The sequence below is a fragment of the Mesoplodon mirus genome, assembly GCF_964341445.2.
Source record: "Mesoplodon mirus genome assembly, chromosome: X".
Taxonomy (NCBI): domain Eukaryota; kingdom Metazoa; phylum Chordata; class Mammalia; order Artiodactyla; family Ziphiidae; genus Mesoplodon; species Mesoplodon mirus.
In genome coordinates this window covers 138281714-138295530 of record NC_138981.1, presented here as the reverse complement: position 1 = coordinate 138295530, position 13817 = coordinate 138281714, and the positions used below count along the sequence as shown (strand labels likewise).

The window sequence follows — 13817 nt, the reverse complement described above, 5'->3', positions numbered from 1 at the left end:
ATCACTTCCCACATATGCCTATGTATCCTGGCCTTGACCTGCTGCTGGTCCCCAGCTATATATCTTGTTTTACTGAATACCTTGGCTGAGTCCTGATCTGATGCTGTAAGAGCAATGGTGGAGGCGACTCAAGGGAATGTGGCAGAGAGCCCCACACCTGAATCTGAAGTCCTGGGTTGAGGTCCTGATTCTGCCATCTACAAGCCAGGTGTTTTCCCATGTCCTTTTGCTTTCTAGGTCTTTACTTCCTTGTTCCCAAATGAGGCTAACAACTTAGGCCTGGCCAGCATCCTAGGGCAGCTAGAGGGCTTAGCTGAGGTGCTGCATGGAAGATGCTTCTTGAGAGGAAGAGACAATGACTCCTGCAACTTGGAAATGTCCATGGGGAGGGTCTTTATCTGCACCACCTAAGACTTCAAAGTATCACAGGGCATAGGGACACAAGGACTCGGGGTCCCCTGAACATAAAGGCTAACAGAGATAGCAGTGTCCCAGGTCAAGACTCAGGGAGAGACCAGAGCACATTTCTTCCCTCTAGTAAGTTTCCAGCACCCACCTAGAAGAGCTTCTCATAGCATTTCCCACAGTGGATGGTGTCACGGTGAATGAAGATCTGATCCAGAAGCTCACCCATTGGTTTACTGCAAATCCCACACTGAAAGAGAAAACAAGCTAGAGGTCAACACACAAGTGAAGTAATATAAACGAGTGGAGTGGGCAGGCTCCAAGCTGATGGCACATCCTGGACTTCGAAGCAGACAATTTAAAAATGGCTAACAGAGACAAAACCCAAACAAAAACAAAAAAAACCCTAACAGGCAGAATGATCACACAGTGGTTAGGAGCCCAGGTTTCAGAATTGGGCCTGGGTTTGAGCCCTAAATCCACTACTTATTAGCTAGATGAGCTTGGGTAAGTTACTGAGGCTCCCTGAGCCTCCATTTCCTCATCTACAGGAGGGCTTTAATTGTGACATTTAAAGTGCAAAAGAAGGTGACATGAAGGCCCACTGAAAGGTAAAGCTATTTCAGCAGTCCAGCCACTCCAGCATGTCTCTCCAGTGAACGTCTAAAGGATGAGAACAGCCAGCCATCTGCAGCGGACCCTCCTGGTACGAGGAGTCAGAGCAGGGTGACCTGCAGACAGTCTCAACTAAGAGGAGACCAAGAGTCCCCATATTTCTGGGACTCCAGCTGTCTCCAGGCCCAGCCTGGACTAAGGCTTCTGGCTTCCAGCTGAAAGCAGCGGAGAACAGCTGCTAGGATCCCCAAGACCCTCTGCTCATTCTCACCAAGCATCTTTCTGATGGCTCTTTCTTCTGTTTTTCAGTTCCTGTCTCCTGGCCATTTATTTTTTATTTTTTGAATTTTATTTTATGTATTTTTTTATATGGCAGGTTCTTATTAGTCATCCATTTTATACACTTCGGTGTATACATGTTAATCCCAATCTCCCAATTCATCAAACCTCCACGCCCACCCCCCACTGCTTTCCCCCCTTGGTGTCCGTACTTTTGTTCTCTACGTCTGTGTCTCTATTTCTGCCCTGCAAACCGGTCCATCTGTACCATTTTTCTAGGTTCCACATATGTGGATTAATATAGGATATTTCTTTTTCTCTTTCTGACTTAATTCACTCTGTATGTCAGTCTCTAGATTCATCCACGTCTCTACAAATGACCCAATTTCATTCCTTTTGATGGCTGAGTAATATTCCATTGTACATATGTACCACAACTTCTTTATCCATTCGTCTGCCGATGGGCATTTAGGTTGCTTCCATGACCTGGCTATTGTAAATCATGCTGCAGTGAACATTGGGGTGTATGTGTCTTTTTGAATTATGGTTTCCTCTGGGTATATGCCCAGTAGTGCAATTGCTGGGTCATATGGTAATTCTAGTTTTAGTTCTTTAAGGAGACTCCATACTGTTCTCCATAGTGGCTGTATCAATTTACATTCCCAGCAACAGTGCAAGATGTTGCACACCCTCTCCAGCATTTATTGTTTGTATATTTTCTGATGATGGCCATTCTGATTGGTGTGAGGTGATACCTCATTGTAGGTTTGATTTGCATTTCTCTAATAATGAGTGATGTTGAGCAGCTTTTCATGTGCTTCTTGGCCATCTGTATATCTTCTTTGGAGAAATGTCTATTTAGGTCTTCTGACCATTTTTGGATTGGGCTGTTTGTTGTTTTCAATATTGAGCTGCATGAGCTGTTTATATATTTTGGAGATTAATCCTTTGTCTGTTGATTCGTTTGCAAATATTTTTTCCCATTCTGAGGGTTGTCTTTTCGTCTTGTTTGTAGTTTCCTTTGCTTTGCGAAAGCTTTTACGTTTCATTAGGTCCCATTCGTTTATTTTTGTTTTTATTTCCATTACTCTAGGAGGTGGCTCAAAAAAGATCTTGCTGTGATTTATGTCAAAGAATGTTCTTCCTATGTTTTCCTCTAAGAGTTTTATAGTGTCCGGTCTTACATTTAGGTCTCTAATCCATTTTGAGTCTATTTTTGTGTATGGTGTTAGGGAGTGTTCTAATTTCATTTTTTACATGTAGCTGTCCAGTTTTCCCAGCACCACTTACTGAAGAGACTGTCTTTTCTCCATTGTATATCCTTGCCTCCTTTGTCATAGATTAGTTGACCATAGGTGCGTGGGTTTATCTCTGGGCTTTCTATCCTGTTCCATTGATCTGTATTTCTGTTTTTGTGCCAGTACCATATTGTCTTGATTACTGTAGCTTTGTAGTATAGTCTGAAGTCGGGGAGTCTGATTCCTCCAGCTCTGTTTTTTTCCCTCAAGACTGCTTTGGCTATTCAGGGTCTTTTGTGTCTCCATACAAATTTTAAGATTTTTTGTTCTAGTTCTGTAAAAAATGCCACTGGTAATTTGATAGGGACTGCATTGAATCTATAGACTGCTTTGGGCAGTATAGTCATTTTCACAGCGTTGATTCTTCCAATCCAAGAACATGGTATATGTCTCCATCTGTTTGTATCACCTTTAATTTCTTTCATCAATATCCTATAGTTTTCTGCATACAGGTCTTTTGTCTCCTTAGGTAGGTTTATTCCTAGGTATTTTATTCTTTTTGTTGCACTGGTAAGTGGGAGTGTTTCCTTAATTTCTCTTTCAGATTTTTCATCATTAGTGTATAGGAATGCAAGAGATTTCTGTGCATTACTTTTGTATCCTGCTACTTTACCAAATTTTTGATTAGCTCTAGTAGTTTTCTGGTAGCATCTTTCGGATTCTCTATGTATATTATCATGTCATCTGCAAACAGTGACAGCTTCCCTTCTTCTTTTCTGATTTGGATTCCTTTTATTTCTTTTTCTTCTCTGACTGCTGTGGCTAAAACTTCCAAAAGTATGTTGAATAAGAGTGGTGAGAGTGGGCAACCTTGTCTTGTTCCTTATCTTAGTGGAAATGCTTCCAGTTTTTCACCATTGAGGATGATGTTGGCCGTGGGTTTGTCATATATGGCCTTTATTATGTTGAGGAAAGTTCCCTCTATGCCTACTTTCTGCAGGGTTTTTAAATCATAAATGGGTGTTGAAATTTGTTGAAAGCTTTCTCTGCATCCATTGAGATGATCGTATGGTTTTTCTCCTTCAATTTGTTAATATGGTGTATCACGTTGATTGCTTTGCGTATATTGAAGAATACTTGCATTCCTGGAATAAACCCCACTTGATCAAGGTGTATGATCCTTTTAATGTGTTGTTGGATTCGGTTGGCTAGTATTCTGTTGAGGATTTTTGCATCTATGTTCATCAGTGATATTGGCCTGTAGTTTTCTTTCTTTGTGATATCTTTATCAGGTTTTGGTATCAGGGTGATGGTGGCCTCGTAGAATGAGTTGGGGAGTGTTCCTCCCTCTGCTATATTTTGGAAGAGTTTGAGAAGGATAGGTGTTAGCTCTTCTCTAAACGTTTGATAGAATTCGCCTGTGAAGCCATCTGGTCCCGGGCTTTTGTTTGTTGGAAGATTTTTAATCAGAGTTTCATTACTTGTGAGTGGTCTGTTCATATTTTCTATTTCTTCCTGGTTCAGCCTTGGAAGGTTATACCTTCCTAAGAATTTGTCCATTTCTTCTAGGTTGTCCATTTTATTGGCATAGAGTTGCCTGTAGTAGTCTCTTAGGATGCTTTGTATTTCTGCGGTGTCCGTTGTAACTACTCCTTTTTCATTTCTAATTTTATTGATTTGAGTCCTCTCCCTCTTTTTCTTGATGAGTCTGGCTAATGGTTTAACAATTTTGTTTGTCTTCTCAAAGAACCAGCTTTTACTTTTATCAATCTTTGCTATTGTTTTCTTTGTTTCTATTACATTTATTTCTGCTCTGATCTTTATGATTTCTCTCTTTCTGCTAACTTTGGGTTTTGTTTGTTCTCCTTTCTCTAGTTCCTTTAGGTGTAACGTTAGATTGTTTATTTGAGATTTTTCTTGTTTCTTGAGGTAGGCTTGTAGAGCTATAAACTTCCCTCTTAGAACTGCTTTTGCTGCATCCCATAGGTTTTGGATCATCGTGTTTTCATTGTCATTTGTCTGTAGGTATTTTTTGATTTCCTCTTTGATTTCTTCAGGGATCTCTTGGTTATCTAGTAACATATTGTTTAGCCTCCATGTGTTTGTGCTTTTTACATTGTTTCCCCTGTAATTGATTTCTAATCTCATAGCATTGTGGTCAGAAAACATGCTTGATATGATTTCAATCTTCTTGAATTTACTGAGGCTTGATTTGTGACCCAACATGTGATCTATCCTGGAGAATGTTCCATGCGCACTTGAGAAGAAAGTGTAATCTGCGGTTTTTGGATGGAATGTCCTATAAATATGAATTAAATCTATCTGGTCTATTGTGTCATTTAAAGCTTGTGTTTCCTTATTAATTTTCTGTTTGGATGATCTGTCCACTGGTGTAAGTGAGGTGTTAAAGTCCTCCACTATTATGGTGTTACTGTTGATTTCCTCTTTTAGAGCTGTTAGCGGTTGCCTTATGTACGGAGGTGCTATGTTGGGTGCATATATATCTATAATTGTTATATCTTCTTCTTGGATTGATCCCTTGATCATTATGTCGTGTCCTTCCTTGTCTCTTGTAACATTCTGTATTTAAAAGTCTATTTTATCTGATATGAGTATTGCTACTCCAGCTTTCTTTTGATTTCCATTTGCATAGAATATCTTTTTCCATCCCCTCACTTTCAGTCTGAATGTGTCCCTAGGTCTGAAGTGGGTCTCTTGTAGACAGCATATATCTGGGTCTTGTTTTTGTATCCATTCAGCAAGCCTGTGTCTTTTGGCTGGAGCATTTAATCCATTCACGTTTAAGGTAATTATCGATATGTATGTTCCTATTACCATTTTCTTAATTGTTTTGGGTTTGTTTTTGTTGGTCCTTTTCTTCTCTTGCATTTCCCACTTAGAGAAGTTCCTTTAGCATTTGTTGTAGAGCTGGTTTGGTGGTGCTGAATTCTCTTAGCTTTTGCTTGTCTGTAAAGCTTTTGACTTCTCCATCGAATCTGAATGAGATCCTTGCCAGGTAGAGTAATCTTGGTTGTAGGTTCTTCCCTTTCATCACTTTAAGTATATCATGCCACTCCCTTCTGGCTTGTAGAGTTTCTGCTGAGAAATCAGCTGTTAACCTTATGGGAGTTCCCTTGTATGTTATTTGTCATTTTTCCCTTGCTGCTTTCAATAATTTTTCTTTGTCTTTAATTTTTGCCAATTTGATTACTGTGTGTCTCGTCGTGTTTCTCATTGGGTTTATCCTGTATGGGACTCTCTGCACTTCCTGGACTTGGGTGGCTATTTCCTTTCCCGTGTTAGGGAAGTTTTTGGGTTTTTTTTCTGCTTTAAAATATACTCTTTATTTTTTTCAATTATAAAGATAATACATTATCCAAACAGATAGCTTAGGAAGCACAAAAATCCACCCAGGAAAACAACAACAAAAGCCCCTCCATCCTACCAGCCAGAGATAAGCGTTGCTGGTGTCTGTGACAAAGGCGCACCTGAGGCCATGCACCGTGTACAGATGATGCCTTTTAAGTCCGGGCAGGAGACAGAAGAACTCACACTAGAAGGAAGGCTGCATGCAGTAAGGCTGCAAAGTTTCTGCACATAGAACGGTGGCCTTAAAGTCTCCTCCCCTTGACCATTTTTGATGCTGCAGAGCCCCACCCACCCAGGGACACAGGAAGAGCTCGTCCCGGCTTCCTGGGGACAGGGCTGGCCTCTGCTCCTCTCAGCCAGACGCCCACGTCCATGGCGACATGAGATGCCCCAGGGCTCCACGGGGCATAGCTGGGACCTGCGGGCAGGGACCCCGAGACTGTGGGTGTGACCATGCATTCCAGAGCGGGCACCAGGAGACAGGGCTGGAGTCCCAGCTCTGCCCCCACTGCCCTTGGACCAGGCAGTCTCTTGGGCCTCAGTTTCCTCGTCTATAAAATGGGAATAACGCCTACCTCATGGGCTCCTGAAGGGACTAAATAAAACATGAGGAGCAGGTCACAGCACTGGCACATCTCAAGGGTCAATAAATGTCACAGTACCCATCACTCCTTCCCATTAACCTGATTCGTGCCAACCCTGTGGCTCTCATTTTTTTAAAAAAACCGTCCCTCTGAGCGCTGACCAAAGCCCAGTGGGTAAAGGGGAGGTTTATCATATCCAGAGCCAACCCGAGTCTAGATCCAGCCAGGCCTGCCAGATGACGAGAAGCCGTGAGCCAGGGGCCTGGACCCTGGACCAGAGAAGAGCAGCCCGGTGAGGGCTCTGCCAGGGCCGTGTTCATGCTGCAGAGCAGACAGGGCCCAACAAAGGACGGGCCTATGTGGAGGGGCCCCGTGGGGGGGCACCGAGGCCACCCGGCAGACCTCAGAGGAAGGAAGCCCTTTCAGCGGCCAAGCTGGAACCCTCCCTGCAAAACAATGAATCCCCCATCATTGTTTTGTGTTTAATCACATTTTTAAACACTTAACATACAAACATCTGTTCCCTGATGTTTCGTCTTTGTGCGTCTGTCATCCTCAAGATGAAAGTCCAGAACCTTCTGCACTAATTTTAAAGTCGGGCTGGATGTTTAGTAATGAACAAAGCTGCTTAAATTTCCCTCTAATTCTGTCTAAGTCTTCATGAAGTTTACCATAAGTAGGGTCATCAGAAGGGAATTTCTAAATCATTCCAATCAATGATTCTAAGACCTTCATCTCTTTGCTGTCTTTCTCAGTGGCCCAGCCGTGCAGGAGACATCTCCACGCAAAAGCAAAACCTTGGTAGCACCCGATCTCAGATCCAATTTTAGCTCCATGTAATGTGCCATACTGTCTTCCTTCAATCATACCCAAACTACTTCCTTCTTCATAGCCTTCCTAATAACCTTCCCCATGAAACCGGGCTTTCCATCACATCTCAGGAGACTAGCAAGGAGAAATACCATCAGATGATCACAAAATGTACTGTGACTGTGGCGCCTGCAGTAGAATAAAGGCTCTGACTTTGAAGGCCCAGCAGTGTAATTGGCACCATCATAACCTCTCATCCGCCATCACGATGGCGTCGAACGTGTCCTGACTCCCGGCCATGGTGGCAGCCAGCCCGCCCCCCACCCCCACCATCTCAAGCTCCAGCGCCATGTGCTACGGCCGCAGAACCAAGAGCCTTGGGCACGGACGCCAGGAAGTTTTTGACTATAATCTCTTCAAATATTTTCTCGTGTCCTTTCTCTCTTTTCCTTCTGGGACCCCTATAATGTGAATGTTGTTGCGTTTAATGTTGTTCCAGAGGTCTCTTAGGCTGTCTTCATTTCTTTTCATTCTTTTTTCTTTATTTTCTTCCTCAGCAGTGAATTCCACCATTCTGTCTTCCAGATCACTTATCCATTCTGCCTCAGTTATTCTGCTATTGATTCCTTCTAGTGTAGTTTTCATTTCAGTTACTGTAATGTTCATCTCTGTTTGTTTGTTCTTTAACTCTGCTAGGTCTTTGTTGAACATTTCTTGCATCTTCTCGATCTTTACCTCCATTCTTTTTTCGAGGTCCTGGATCATCTTCCCTATCATTATTCTGAATTCTTTTTCTGGAAGGTTGCCTATCTCTACTTCCTTTAGTTGTTTTTCTGGGGTTTTATCTTGTTCCTTCATCTGGTACATAGACCTCTGCCTTTTCATCTTGTCTATCTTTCTGTGAATGTGGTTTCTGTCCCACAGGCTGCAGTACTGTAGCTTTTCTTGCTTCTGCTGTCTGCCCTCTGGTGGATGAGGCTATCCTCCTGGCCATTTTTTCACTGTAAATTTATCAGCCCTCTGTGATTCTAGTTACTGTAGACCAGGACTTGAACCTCAACTTAGCCAGCTAATGGTGCTGATCCATTTAGGGGGTCACCTCTGGGAACACAGGAAAAAAATCAACAATCTGGGCTTGCAACATGCCTCACACTGCGGAGAACAGGAACCCTAAAAGGTTGTTGTGATGCTGTGGCCATAAGTGTCTTCTCTTTCTTCCTAAATATAACAATACAAACTAGTATTCCATTTTATTTATTTATTTTAGTATTTATTTATTTTAATGTTCATTTATTTATTTATTTTGGCTGCACCGGGTCTTAGATGTGGCATGTGGGATCTTTGCTGTGGCATGCGGGATCTTTAGTTGCGGCATGCGGACTCTTAGTTGTGGCATGCAGACTCTTAGCTGAGGCGTGTATGAGGGATCTAGTTCCCTGACCAGGGATTGAACCTGGGCCCCCTGTGTTGGGAGTGCGGAGTCTTACCCACTGGACCACCAGGGAAGTCCCCTACAAACTAGTATTTTAAAATGTTATGTCAATCTAACAAAGGTAAGATAAACCTACAATTAAGCATAGTGACAGATTAGTTTATACAAATGAACTTGAGCAATGGAATGGCATTTCCTGGGAGGCTGCAGGGTGTAGCTAAGACAACACTGGCTCTGATGTCGGAACCGGGATTTCCACCCTCGGTTCTGAGCAGCTGTGTGATCTTACGAAAATAATATCCTCTTCACCTCTGTGCTCATGGACCCCAAGGGTGGCTCTCAGGCACCCTGCCCACATTCCAAGAATTCCCCAAGAATACCAGGCCTATTTTGCCACAATTCCAAGTTCCCCAGCCCTGTGTGAGCTCCAATCAGGCAAGTTTAAAATCCTGCCACTCTATGCCTCCTCCTCCCAGGCCTGCCAGCCTCCTGCCTGCCTCTTCATCCCTATTCCCTCTGCACGCACGATGGAGACCTGTTTAGCTACCTGGAAAATACCCTTGGACACCTCTTCACCTCTGACTCTGGACCCACCTCCCTCACAAAGCCTTCCTGGGACTCCAACCCACTCCAACTGCACCCTTCACCCAACACGTGGTTCTGTGAGACCAAATGTGCCCAGAGTTGCTTAGGTCTGAGACTCCCGTAATTTTGCTCTCTGTTTAACAGGGGTGCCCTGTAATTAAAGTACATAACCAGAAGTTGACAAAATATTCTAGATCTCTAGAACTTACTTATCTTGGGTACCTGACACATTGTACCCTTTGACCATCACCTCCCCATTTCCCCCCTCCCCAGCCCCTGGCAACCACCCTTCTACTCTCTTCTATGGGTTTGGCTGTTTTAGATTCCTCACATAAGTGGTACTAGGTAGTATTTGTCCTTCTGTGTCTGGCTTACTTCACTTAGCAAAATGTCCTCCACGTTCATCCATGTTGTTGCAAATGGCAGGATTTCCTTCTTTCTTTAAAGGCAGAATAATATCCCATTTTGTGTATATACCACATTTCCTTTTTTAATGTATTTTTGGCTGCGTTGGGTCTTCGTTGCTGCGCGTGGGCTTTCTCTAGTTGTGGCAGGCGGGGGCTGCTGTTTGTTGCAGTGCGCGGGCTTCTCATTGTGGTGGCCTCTCTTGTTGCAGAGCATGGGCTCTAGGTGCGTGGGCTTCAGTAGCTGTGGCACGTGGGCTCAGTAATTGTGGCTCGTGGGCTCTAGGGCACAGGCTCAGTAGTTGTGGCGCACGGGCTTAGTGGTTCCGTGGCATGTGGGACCTTCCCGGACCAGGGCTCGAACCCATGTCCCCTGCATTGGCAGTCAGATTCTTAACCACTGCGCCACCAGGGAAGTCCCTATATACCGCATTTTCTTCACCCATTCATCAGGCAATGCACAATTAGGTTGCTTCCATGTTTTGGCTATCATTAACCATGCTGCAATGAACAGAGAATACAGACACCTCTTTGAGATCCTGATTTCAATTCCTTTGTGTATATACACAAAAGTGGGATTGCTGGATCATCTGGTAGCTCTATTTCTAATTTTTTGCCTGGCTTTGCTGTCAGGATAATGCTAACTTCATAAAATGAGCTTGGAAGTATTCTTTCTTCCATTTCTGGAAGAGTATAAAAAGGATTGGTATTAATTTTTCTTTAAATGTTTGGTAGACTTGCCCGTGAAGACCCAGCCTTGAGTTTTCCTTTGTTGAGAGGTGTTTGGTTACTGAGTCAATCTTCTTATTATTCATCTGTTTAAGCTTCCAATTTCTTCTTGGTTCTGTCTTGCTAGGTTGTGTGTTTCTAAGGATTTATCCACCTCTTCTAGGTTGTCCAATTTATTGGTATGTAATTGTTCATAACAGTTTCTAATAAGTTTTCATGTAAGTCCAGGAATCAGGGAAACAGAATGTTCTTTGCCAAATGACATGTCACAGTCTCTCCCTGCAGCACTCCTGAGTCAATTCTGGATCCATGCAGATGGAAGAGCTTCCTACCACGTGGCCTTTTGTTCCTTTCCTCCAGTGTTCTGGGCCCCTCTCTACCTCGGCCACTGCTCTGGCCAGACTCTATGTGGACAAGCAGCCTCAGCATTGCCTGGAAACTTGTTCGAGAGGCCAATTCTCAGGTCCCACCCAGACGTACTGAGTTAGATACTGGGCTGGGGCCCAGCCCTCTTTGTCTTAAGAAGCCCTTCAGGGAATGGTCAAGTGTGAGATGCACACTCCAGAGTAAGAACTGCTGCTCTAGACCTCGTTACAACCAATAAGTCATACAGCCCACTGCTTGACTTCCATGTCTTCCAGCTTATTTGGCTGATCTCTGCCACCGCTGGAACCTCCATTACTGGACCAGTTCACCGCCTCACTGTTACTGTTCCATTGCACACAGACCAATCCCTGCCAACTCACCTGGCATAGTCTCCACCCCAGTAAATGCAACTGCCCCTGCTTCACCCTTGTTGCTGAGCCTGGCTAGGGAACAACACAGTACATGCTGATCGGTCTCCATAGGAATGAATGAGCCCTCCCTTCAAGCGGGCTCTGCACAGCCCATCCACCCTCCCTGTCTCTGAGACAATATTTCATAGACTCCCCTTTCTTCTCAAGTGTCCAACACCCCTTGCCCACCCTCACTCATAGATGATCATGTTTTCTAATCGACTGAGAAAACAGAAGCAAGTACTGAAGTTCTTCATTCTTCCACAAGCCAACTTGGGAACTTCTCTGTATGTGACCCAGAGATTTGGCCTTTCCTATTCCTGCCATGTGTCAACTGGTACCCATCTTTCTCTCCTACAGATGTACATCATGATCACCATCAACGTCTCTTTCTCCTGCATCATCAGTGTCTGCTCACTACTGTATCGCTCCCATCAGCATCAACCCATGCCTGGCACCTCTGCCCCACTGTCTGCTTGCACTGCTCCCTTACAAAGCCAACCCATAAGGAGAGTCTTCCAGGCTCACTCTGTCCATTTCCACATGAGCCCACTCCAGTCAACCTTCTATCCCCGTCACTCCAGCAAAACTGCTCCAACTGAGGTCACAGATGACTACCATGCTGCAAAATTCAAGGTCAATTCTCAGGCTTCGTCCCATTTGATCTCTCAGCAACCACTGACAGGGTGACCAATGCAGTCTTTGGAGAAACTGTGTCACTTGGGGCATCGCACTGTGTGTTACTTCTCACCCTCCTCTGTGGACCCCCTCCTCTTCCCAACCTCTAAATGCTAGAAAGCCACAAGGCTCAGCATCAGCCCCCCTCTCCACCCACTCACACCTTAGGTGATTTCATCAGGTCAGGGACGGCTCAGGGAAAAAGTATGCCCTGTGGACTCCCAGCTCCAGCCTTACCCTAGAACACAAACTCACATATCCCAACAACCATGTGAGCTCCTCACGTAGTTCTCACTGAGGCATCTTCAATTTCACTCATCTCCGCCTTCCCTCTGCTCAAACCTGCTCCCCTCTAGTCCTTCCCTTCTCGTTAAAAGGTGCCACCATCCCTTCAGCTAATGGCTTGGGCCCCAAACTTTGCAATCTCCTTTGACTCCTCTCATTTTCTGATAGCCACAACCTGCCAGCTCTATTTTCAAACAGTATCCCCGATCCAGGCACCATCTTGACATGTCCCCTGCCAACTCCCTAATCAAGTGACTGCTTTCTCTAGCTTGATCTACTGCAGCAGTTTCCTAACTGATCTCCCTTTTCCCATTCGTGCCCCTCTACAGTCGCTCCTTCACCTAGCAGTCAGAGGGATCCTTTGAAAAGCATGAGTCAGACCCTGTCTCTCCACCACCCAAACCGTCCAGTAGGTTCCAACTGCATTTACAATAAAACCCAAAGTCTCTCTGTGTCCTGAAAATACTCCATGCTGCTGCCCCAGGGCCTTTGCACTTGTTGGCTGTCTGCTGGTAAGTCTTTCCCCAGAAGACTGCTTTTGTTTCTCTCACAGTATTAAGCACATAGCACTCCTTTCAACTTGGGAGCCCATTCAGCTCCCAGTTGTGCAAAGCCTTTGAGATGGAGCACATTCATACAGAGATAAAGCCTTCTCCACACTCTCAGAACCCATAAAGGCTCCCGAGCTCTGGATGATGTTCTCAGCAGCACCACCTGTCTTCCTTACCTTAAAGCAATAGTCATGGCAGCAAAGGCCAAGGTGTTCTAAGGTAATCTTTGGACAGTCTCCGATCTCCTGGTTGCAGTAAGTACAGACCCCTCCACTTGTTCTGGGAAATGAAAAACAAGAATCCACGGTCAGGCTGGTACGCAGACTATTGATGTGATGCAGCCAGATCCTGTGGTTTGACGCAGCCAGGCTTAGGCTGCTGCCAGGATTCCCAGCCTGCCATCTTTTTCTGTAGTGTGAACTGGCCATATAGCCTTGGGCCAGACTGGACCGCAGCCCACTGTAGACCCTCACATTGTTTCCAGAAACCAGTCCTGTATCTTCACCCTACTCTCTATTGTACGTCTGGCCACTGCGATCTGATTCTTATTCCAGGCAGCTTGCTTGTCTCTGTCCCTCTGCCTAGCATATCTGCATGGGGGGCTGTTCCCACCTGGAATAGGAAAACATACGTCTTCTCCTATAGGAGACACGTCTCTGTATGCCCTGCCTGGCCCCTTGTCTTGATGGCCCTTTTCTTCACGCCTGGGAGCACTGAGTCCTACCTGGAGTATCACAGAGGCAGCATGGGTCCAAGGACTACCACAAAGTCAATGTGGCTGTAGAGCCTGCTGGGAACTCATACTGAAGTCCTAGATACCGACTTGTAGATTGAGTATCTCCCCAGTTCCAGGATCCCTGTCTTTGTTCCTCAAGTCACCCCCTGGTTTTCCTCCTCAGACAGAACCTGTCAAAAGTCCCTGCCTGCCTTGCTGCTGGTCCAGGGCTCAGTCTCTTGACAGTGTTACCCTCGTCACAGCCCCGTTCCTCCCTCTTATTTTACCACCACCAGTCCCAGCTCACAGTTAGGCAGATGGCAAAGTGGAAACACCCCTTACCTGGGAGTACTCAGGGCCCT

General features: G+C 44.9%; 1 protein-coding gene and 1 pseudogene across 3 annotated transcripts in view; both read right to left on the bottom strand.

The window, feature by feature from the left end:
• The window catches only part of ZNF185 (zinc finger protein 185 with LIM domain), a 59061-nt gene that overhangs the window by 2695 nt on the left and 42549 nt on the right, over nucleotides 1-13817 (bottom strand). For both annotated transcript variants that reach the window (XM_082610643.1, XM_082610644.1), the window contains exons 22-23: nucleotides 12917-13019; nucleotides 557-655 (exon numbers count right to left, since the gene is read on the bottom strand). In XM_082610643.1, the coding sequence (XP_082466769.1) occupies nucleotides 557-655; nucleotides 12917-13019 (202 nt within the window). The remainder of the gene's footprint in view (nucleotides 1-556; nucleotides 656-12916; nucleotides 13020-13817) is intronic.
• LOC309796584 (protein LTO1 homolog) lies at nucleotides 6845-7600 on the bottom strand (annotated as a pseudogene). The gene is made up of 2 exons: nucleotides 7555-7600; nucleotides 6845-7413 (listed from the first exon to the last, which is right to left on the bottom strand). The product of its transcript is annotated as a protein LTO1 homolog (transcript).